The sequence below is a fragment of the Dissoconium aciculare genome, assembly GCF_010015565.1.
Source record: "Dissoconium aciculare CBS 342.82 unplaced genomic scaffold K489scaffold_1, whole genome shotgun sequence".
In the NCBI taxonomy this organism is placed as follows: domain Eukaryota; kingdom Fungi; phylum Ascomycota; class Dothideomycetes; order Mycosphaerellales; family Dissoconiaceae; genus Dissoconium; species Dissoconium aciculare.
Genome location: NW_022984951.1, coordinates 1,330,782 through 1,339,030, shown reverse-complemented (window position 1 = coordinate 1,339,030; position 8,249 = coordinate 1,330,782). Strand labels below are relative to the sequence as shown.

The following is an 8,249-nucleotide window of genomic DNA, read 5'->3' as shown; positions in this document are numbered from 1 at the left end:
CCCCCCGCCAGCCCACCCCGACCGGCTACCCGTCGGCCCACGCCCACTCCGGCCATTACGCCAGCCGACCACCGCTGCCGGCGCCTTCGCCCGCCCCGTCCGTCGCCTCGGCCTCGTCGCGGGCATACCAGCCCCCCGCCCACGCCAACGCCTCGACCTCATCCCTCAACAGCACCATCGACACGACCGGACCCCCGCTCGCCGTCGACGAGTCCCTGCTGGAACCCTCCGACAACGACTCCCCCAGCGGCAGCGACGAGGGCACCTTCGACCCCAGCTCCATGCGCGCCTCCATCTCCTCCGCCGCCGCCGGCAAGCGGCCCGACCACCACAAGCGCAGCTACGGCCGCGTCTTCAACGCCCGCCACGTCACCGCCGCGCGCCTGCAGAACGGCGAGCGGCCCCAGGTCCCCTCCGCCTCCGCCTACGCCCGCCCCGCCGGCGCCGGCGCCCTCGAGGTCGACCACGACGCGCCGACCGACCCGAAGATATCCGCCGCCTCGGTCGACGCCGAAGACCCCGACGACGAGGCCGCCGAGATGGACCCCACCATGGCGGTCGGCAAGATGCGGTACCGCCGCGCGGACGGTTCGCAGGTCACGAGAGGCATGGGCACGATGATGCGGTAGAGGAGAGGAAGACGAGGGGTGGAAATATGAGACGGAGCGGGAAAATAAGGAAGTCGACACGATTCGATGGATCGACCGACCGATTGAATCTGAAGGATTTTCCCTTCCTGCGATCCTTTTGCGCTTGCCCGGGGGAGGGTTTCGGGCCCTTTCCCCATCGCCCTCCCGCTCCGGCAATCCTCGAACACACACATATACACCAACCATCTCCCAGACATGAGGATATCAGACCCACCTGTCCAACGCCACGACTCCCCCTTTCACGACACGGAGTTTTTCCGGTTTTTTTTGTTCCAGGTGTTGTTTCCATTTTCCGCGCTCCTCCGGTCCTTTTGTTGTGGCCGCGATATTTCCATCTGTGCCTCTGTCGCCGACGCGCAACAGAAGCCACACGCTCTCTTTGCTCTCTCTCTCTCTCTCTCTGCTCTCACACACCGCCCTTTTTTCAATATCTCCCGTCCATAATTTTAACTCTCTCTCAATCTCTCAATCTCTCAATCTCAATCTCAATCTCACATCACAGCCCTTCTCTTTTCCCCAACTGTTTTCCAGTCCGGGAAAAAAAACACCCACCTCGATCCGCGCTGTCGACATCGACATCGTCCCTATACGCTCTCTCAAAAGGATGCATGGGATGGGAGCGACCTCGTCCGTCCACCGTGGCGATCATCCCGCGGGGCCGCCACTCCGCTCCGCTCTGCTGTGCTCTTATTGTTTGTCTGTTTGATGGTTCTATGGTTTTTCCCCTCCCCTTTTGCTCGCTTCGGGATCTCCGCGTGTCCTGTGGATACATTCCGCTGGGGAATTTCTTCCCCCTCGCCGTCTACGACCTGGGCTTTGGGCTTCGGGCATTGGGCATCGGGCATGGGCGCGGGCTTCTCTCGGCTCAGGGAGATCTCATGATGCGCCGGGAGGACGGAGGGGGAAAGGGAAGAGGCAAGGCAAGACAAGGAATGGGAAGGAAAGGAAAGGAACGGGAAGGGAAGGGAAGGAATGGGAAGGAAAGGAATGGACTGAAATCAACGGGTGGGTCGTGTCCGTCTTGTCCAGGCCATCCATCACATCAGCTGTGTTTCGGCGGATTTTTCTTTTTGGGAAGATTTCCTGTTGTTACTGTTACTGTTACTGTTGCCGTTGTCGTTTGTTTGTTTTTGTAAGGAAGAATAGATACCCATCCGCCCATCAGCCACCTCACCTCATCTCGTCTTTTCCTTCCCTCTGGTTTGTCTTTGGAAGTTGCGGGTCTCCAATGTTCGTTTGGCTCCTCTTCATACCTGGGTATTCTTTTTCCTTTTGTTTTTCTTTCCTTTCCTTCCTCTTCGCTGTTCGGAGAGAGCTGCATGGGGAATGAAGAAGGAGAAGAAGAAGAGGAAGAAGATTGTGCGAGTGGAAGGCAGGAAGGAACATGTGAATTTCAGAGGGAGGGGGAGGGGGGGTGGTCACTTCTCTGTCAAACATACTCGTGGGAACTCGGGATGTCATTGTCATTTGACCATCATCCCCGTCGTCGAGGAGATTTCGCGAGGTTTCAACCTGGCGGGCGATGGATCGAATCCATGCTTGTTCCATATGTCTGCCTGTCTGCCTGCCTGTCTGTCTGTCCCCTGTCGAGTCTCTCTCTCTCTCTCTCTCTCTCTCTCTCTCTCTCTCTCTCTCTCTCTCTCTCTCTCTCTCTCTCTCTCTCTCTCTCTCTCTCTCTTTCCCTCCCTCCTATACGAGATTAGGAGGAAGATTGCTGTAATTATGTTTATGTATGCCCAGGGCAAGGAGAAGAAGAAGAAAAAGCAAAAAAGCACTTAAAATTAATAACAAAATTAACCCCTTGGTGGGCACCCTGGAGGTTTCATTGCACTTGCTGATTACTGTACAACCGTGAGAGACCCGCTCTACATCCATTTCTCCCGTGACCTCGGCCTTCCTTGATTTGATTAATTTTTTCTTTCCCTCCTCCTCGGGGACGATCCAACTGTAAACCCATCCCTCCGCGCCACAGACCTGCAGGTACGGCGCGCCCCAGCTGCCCTCGGTCCAGCGCGGCGCGCCGCCGCCGCCGCCGAGCGGGGAGGGTCCGCCGCCCTCGTCCTCCGGGAGCAGCGTCCGCAGGCAGGAGCCGGTCCGGAGGGAGTAGACCTGCATGTGGCCGTCGCGGTCGACGGCCGCGAGCATGTCCATGCGTGGGTTGACGGCGAGGGGGAGCTGGGGGGTCTGGGTGGCGTGGGGGATCGTGAGGAGCGGGGTTGTGGTGGGTTGCGGTGGTGTGAGGGGGGCCGGGTGTGAGGGGCGGGAGGATTTCGTGAAGCGGAGATCGAAGAGCGAGATGGCGCTGGTGCTGGCCGTCAGGAGGAGGTGGGGGTTTGGGGAGACGGCGGCGCTGGGGTTGAGGGGAGCGCATGGCAAGTTGATCGTGGAGAGACCGGTCAGTCGGGAGGAGGGGAGGATGCGGGTGCTGCTGTCGTTGCTGCGAATGTCCCAGAGGCGGACTTCGCTGTGGTGATCCTGGAGGTGAACAGGTTTGGTTGGTGTGCTGTGGTTATTCCGTCTTCTCCGTCGTCCGTGTGGCGGGCCCCCGGCCGTGATATGCTGTCTGCTGGTATGCTGCTGCTGCTGCGTACCCGGATCTTTGGGAAACGGCACCACGGCAATGGCAAGCGTCCGGGGATCGAGCCAGGATATGGATGTAGCCTCCGTATCATCGTGGACCTTCAAAAATAAGGTGCGGATATCCTCTGAGATGTCAGGGATATTTATTCGCCGTCTGATCCGTTCCATATCATATACTCCCACGCCTTCTGATCCCGCCATGGCCCATGATAGCCCCGGTGACTCCGGCTGAAACTTGACGTCCACTAACGAGTGACCGCCGTAATCCTGATGCTTAATCGTTGTTTGCCGGGGACGTTGTTGAAAGCGGTCGTCTCCAGCCCGGAGCACGGAGCGCGGGTCTGTCCCTGGTTCTCCATCATATTCGAGCGTGTCCAAGGTCCACGAGGCACTGCGGTCGCAGCGGACGAAGAAGACTTTGTTCTCTTGCATGGTACATGCTAGCGCCGACACTTCACCCACGCAAGTCTCCGTGTTGGTGGCGGTGGGTAATTGGAACTGCTGCTGCCGTCGCCGCCGGGTCGGGAGGAACCAGTCTTGTCCGCCAATATAGGTCGTGGTGCGCGTGCGGTCGCCGCGTTGGCGAATCAAGACCGTCACGTTCGCGTCGGGGATGTCCTGCATATGCGTGATTCGACCTACGAAGCCATCGCTGTCGGAGACTCGTGAAGATTTCGCCTGAAGGGCGCCTAGCACGGCCTCGCTTCGCTGAGCATGGCTATGCGCGTACGGACGCTGGGACAGCTCCCTGTACAGCCCTGCACCGCCGATGAGAGGGTGTCGAAGAGCGGCAGCATGGTTCACAGTCTGAATGCGTGCGCGAGACCGGTGGTCATCTTGAGTCTTCTGGCGTTTGACCAGTCGCTCCTCGCGCAACACCTGGGATTTGGAGTATTTGGAAGCCTTCCCCGACGAGGAGACACTGTTGCGGTCGGCTTGAATGGAGAAGTACTTCTGTCTTTCTTTATCTGTTCGCAATCTGTCAGTGGGTCTCTCGCGATGTAGTGGTGCCCAGATGAGATGTAATGATTTACCAAAGTACATCCCCGGGATCTCGCCGATATACATCTTTGCGGCAATGTCGAGTCTTTTATTTTCTCATGGGCTTCGGAAAGCAATGTTCATCGATAGTTGGTTAGGAATTGTTGGAAAGGTTGAAGTTGCTCATGCTGGTGTTTGCGGATTCGTTCGTGTTTTCTCGTTCGATAGCGGCAAGGCCAGGCAATCGCTATTTACGTCCATCCTAGTATCGTTGTGGCGAAGATGCAATGAATATGATGTTGTAACAAATACGACCACCACAAGGTTGGAGAAGCGATAGATGGAATGAAATGCCCTTCAACGTCACGCTTCCCTGATACAATCATCTCGTCCACGGCTGGAAGTTGACGTATTAGGGTCAGCCAACCCCAACCCTATCAGAGGTCTCCTGATGACAACACGACAACCACGACACCAATAGGTAGATGATAGACAGCGGCCATCCCCAAGACGTAAGCCACCGATATATCGGAGCAAGTGAAAACAGGCGAAGGACAACACGACAGTCCAAATCATCAATATTCCTGCAAAGATTCAGCCCGGAGGAAGACCATCCTGGGGGGTAAAGGTACGCAACATCATCACCGCGAGGGTGGAAACCACCACCCTGTTTCTCCCCGAAATCAGATAGAAATAAGAAAACCACATCCTCCCCCATTCTCCCACTTGAGACACTCTCCTCCTAGATCATTTTCAAACCAAGCCTCCAAAAAATCGCCCGTTCCCAAACGCGAAGTGCAAAAGTACCAGAAAAGAACCAAACGAATCAAAAAAACGATGAAGCAAGCAAGCAAGAAAAACCCGAACAGAACCCCCTCAACCCAATGGAAAATCCACCCCGCAAACAATCCGATCCCTCCAGAGAGACCCAAAGCACAGGACGCCCGAAGCCGACTTTCCCAGAAAAATCCCCGTCATCATCATCGTCACTCAAATGTGAGCGCCCCGTCCCCCTAACCCAACTTCAACCGCATCTCGTACCCCACGACGCCGTTCCCCTCCGCCCACTCCCCGAGGATATGCCAGGCCGCGCGCGCGGCGCGGAGCGGCGAGGCCGCGGGGGAGATGGGCAGGCGATACGGGCCGGAGAATCTCCCCGGGGTGTGGAGGTCCGGGTCGTTCACCGCCGCCGACGCCGCCGCCGAGGAAGCGGTGTGGCGGGCGCGGTTAGCCCAGGTGCGGGGGAGTTTCTCGACCAGGGTGTCGACGTCGAGCTTCGATTCGGCTTCGCGCAGGGCCTGCTGGAGGTGGGCGTGGTATTCCAGGGCGGATTCGCGGGGGAAGGCGCCGGCCTTGTCCGCGGAGAGGGAGGGGTGGGTGGCGTAGAGGTCGAGGATGTGGGCGGTGAAGACGGCGCCGAGGTGACAGGCGAGGCCGGACAGGGCGGGGAAGGGGTCGGTCAGGCGCTTGACCAGGGGGAAGAAGCCGCGGAGGGTAATCCAGGGGCGGGGCAGGGGCGCCTGGCGCGGGTCCGAGGTGATGCAGGACTGGTCGGCGGCGGTGAAGGCGAGGAAGTAGGCGAGCACGCTCTCGAGGGATTTGACCGCCGCGAGTTTCTGCTGGACGGCCCGGTCGGCGGGGGGAGGGGTGGTGGCGGCGGCGGTGGCGTGCGCGGTGGCGGCGTGCTTGAGCTCGCGGCCGAGGGCGGAGAGGCGGGCGACCTCGGCGTCCCAGGCGGTCTGTTTGGCGGTCTTGGTCGCCGGGGTGGTGGAGCTCGGGACGGTGTTTTGCGGGTGGCTCGAAGGCGGGCGGGAGTGGGTGCCGCCGCCGGCGAGAGGGTTCGCGTTTGGGGTGGAGAAGGCGGGAGGGGTGGCCACCGCGAGCAGGCTGTCTTGTGAATGCTCGCGTTTCATGGCGGCCGCCGAGAGGAGATCTCTGCGGGTTGTGTTGGCGGCCGCGTGGGATTTATGTGTGCTTGCAGGGCCGGGCAGGGGTGAAGAGCGGCCGTGTCGGGCAGGGGTGGACGGTTGCCGGTTGGCAGCCGGGGGGTGATCCACCGCGTCTTGCTGTCGTCGACGCTGTTTGGCCGCCGCATCGGTATTTGTACTTTTCGCATCGGGCACAGGGGGACTCTCATCCGACGGGGCTCGACGTTTCTGCGTCGGCCCGACCTTTTGTGCGACGCCTTTGGCCGACACGTCGGGACGTGCGGGGCCGCCGCCACGACGATCGTTGCTGCTGTTCTCCACAATCTCGCCGTCCTCCCAGGATCTGCTTGGAAGGGTTTTGGCAGCCCGGGGTCGCATTTTCAAGATGCGGAGTATATCTTCCCGTCGCGATTTCTTGTATTTCAGTCGCACGAGCAACGTCGACTCCTCCGTGACCTCCGCCTTGACATCCCTGCTCTCTGCAACATCACCTTCCGCCACAGTCTCCAGCTCCTTGGTGGGATGCGATTTGGAGGCCTCTACGGGAGAGCTCGATCCCGTACGGGAGACATGGCGTGTGGCATTCTTTGCGGTCTTGTTCTTCTCAATGCCACCGGCGGTCGAGACAGGCGTCAATTTGCCTTCTCTGTCCTTGACAATGGTCGATGCAGTTTTGGAATTCCGCGCAGCATTCTTCCTGGCTTCCAACGCCTTGCGAATGCTTGCCGGTAGAAGAGGAGACAATCGCGGGGGGATCGCAACGTTATTCTCAGCATCGCTTTTGTCGCGAGTGATGCCCAGTGCGTTCAATGGAGATAGCTTGGTCGGCATGAGGCTCGGCGATATCCTCGGAGGCAGACCTGGAGAGCCTCGCGGAACCACATCGCTGGCCCTGAGCCTACTCTCGCGTTGTCCCAAATGATTCTGCGCTGAGACGGGTTTTGGTGGAATCGGTAGCCGTGCCTTGCTATCACTCTCAACCGGCGCATTGTTCCCAGTCCGCGCCTTCTTCGCGATCGGTGTGTCCTCCAACGATTGATGCGCCTCAACCCGACGTCCCGAGTCGGGCTTCGCCTTTTGCTCGTCCTCCCATTTCCGTTTCATGTCCGGCACGGACTTCGAGCTCGGCGCGGCAGCAGTCTTCTTCACTGGTGTCGTCCGCTCCTCGTCGTCGCCCACCGCCATCAATATGTCCTCGTTCTCAGCCTTGATCCTCTCCACAGGTCCCTTGACTGCCGGAGGTTTGCCGGGAGTTCCATTGCTCTGCGCCGCCTCGCCTTCGGGAGTGGTTGCGGCTGCCGCTTGCTTCTTCTTGTACGCATCCAAGCTGATGGTCTTCTTGGGCCCGGCCGACACAACATCGGTACGTTTCGGACGACTGTAGGTCGAGTTCGCGACTGAAACCTCTTGGGGCCGATTGGGCAGTTGTACAAACATGTTGGTGCTCGGCTCATGAAAGACGAAGGTCTGATATTGCACGACTTCCTCCTCATTGCGCCGAAAGGGAGTGGAAGCGAGCCAGGCGTCCGCGACGTGAACGTTACCGTGACGATACCGATCTTCGACGTGCTGCGGGATCGTGAGCATGTACGGGTCGGGCGCGGTGACCTTGCGTATACGATCGACCGTGGCGTCGAGCGCATCGATCAGCCCTCGCTCCTGCTTGTTCGGGGTCCATTTGGAGGCGGGCGGAGCAGTTGGCTTGTCGTGTGTAGCGTGATTCGCGACTGGCATTGTCCTCGGACGGGTGTGTCAGTCACCAACAGGGTTGCGACAGCGATGCCGCAGCGGGTGCCGAGTACGGTGGGATCATTGGTGTGCGATACTCGTATCGCTGCGGGTGGTGGTGAAGGTGAGGTCGGGCGGAGATTGGTGCGCGCGATGCGGGAACGCGAGGCGCACTTCCGTCGCGACCGCCGACGAGGGTGATGAAGGAGCGACGAGTCGTTGTGGGATGCCGTGACGGGGATTGGAGATACGTCGGGATTGTCGAGTACTGCACGGTGGTGGTGGTGGTGGTGGTGGCAGTAGCAGTAGCAGTAGTAGTAGGTATTACGACTGATGAAGATAGAGTTCGCTTGTGATACAGCCGCAACGGGCGCTGGCTTGT

General features: G+C 59.4%; 4 protein-coding genes across 4 annotated transcripts in view; 2 read left to right on the top strand and 2 right to left on the bottom strand.

The window, feature by feature from the left end:
- K489DRAFT_13610 (uncharacterized protein) overlaps positions 1-737 on the top strand; it is a 2,261-nt gene extending 1,524 nt beyond the window's left edge. The window contains exon 2 of the mRNA XM_033599085.1: positions 1-737. Within this exon, the coding sequence (XP_033464391.1) occupies positions 1-629 (629 nt within the window). The 3' untranslated portion in view covers positions 630-737.
- On the top strand, positions 738-1,225 carry K489DRAFT_13626 (uncharacterized protein). Its single transcript, XM_033599090.1, has one exon. It carries the CDS (start codon positions 846-848, stop codon positions 1,092-1,094), a length of 249 nt encoding a protein of 82 aa, XP_033464390.1. The 5' UTR covers positions 738-845; the 3' UTR covers positions 1,095-1,225.
- Positions 1,226-2,515: 1,290 nt separating this feature from the next.
- Positions 2,516-4,526, bottom strand: K489DRAFT_427728 (uncharacterized protein; the record flags this gene model as incomplete). The annotated part of the gene is made up of 3 exons (XM_033608309.1): positions 4,265-4,526; positions 2,597-4,198; positions 2,516-2,547 (listed from the first exon to the last, which is right to left on the bottom strand). The coding sequence occupies exons 1-3, from the start codon at positions 4,296-4,298 to the stop codon at positions 2,516-2,518; spliced, it is 1,668 nt and encodes a 555-aa protein (XP_033464389.1). The 5' UTR covers positions 4,299-4,526.
- A 550-nt stretch (positions 4,527-5,076) lies between these two features.
- Positions 5,077-8,120, bottom strand: K489DRAFT_13614 (uncharacterized protein). Its single transcript, XM_033599088.1, has one exon. The coding sequence runs from the start codon at positions 7,871-7,873 to the stop codon at positions 5,225-5,227; it is 2,649 nt and encodes an 882-aa protein (XP_033464388.1). The 5' UTR covers positions 7,874-8,120; the 3' UTR covers positions 5,077-5,224.
- Positions 8,121-8,249: the final 129 nt, after the last annotated feature.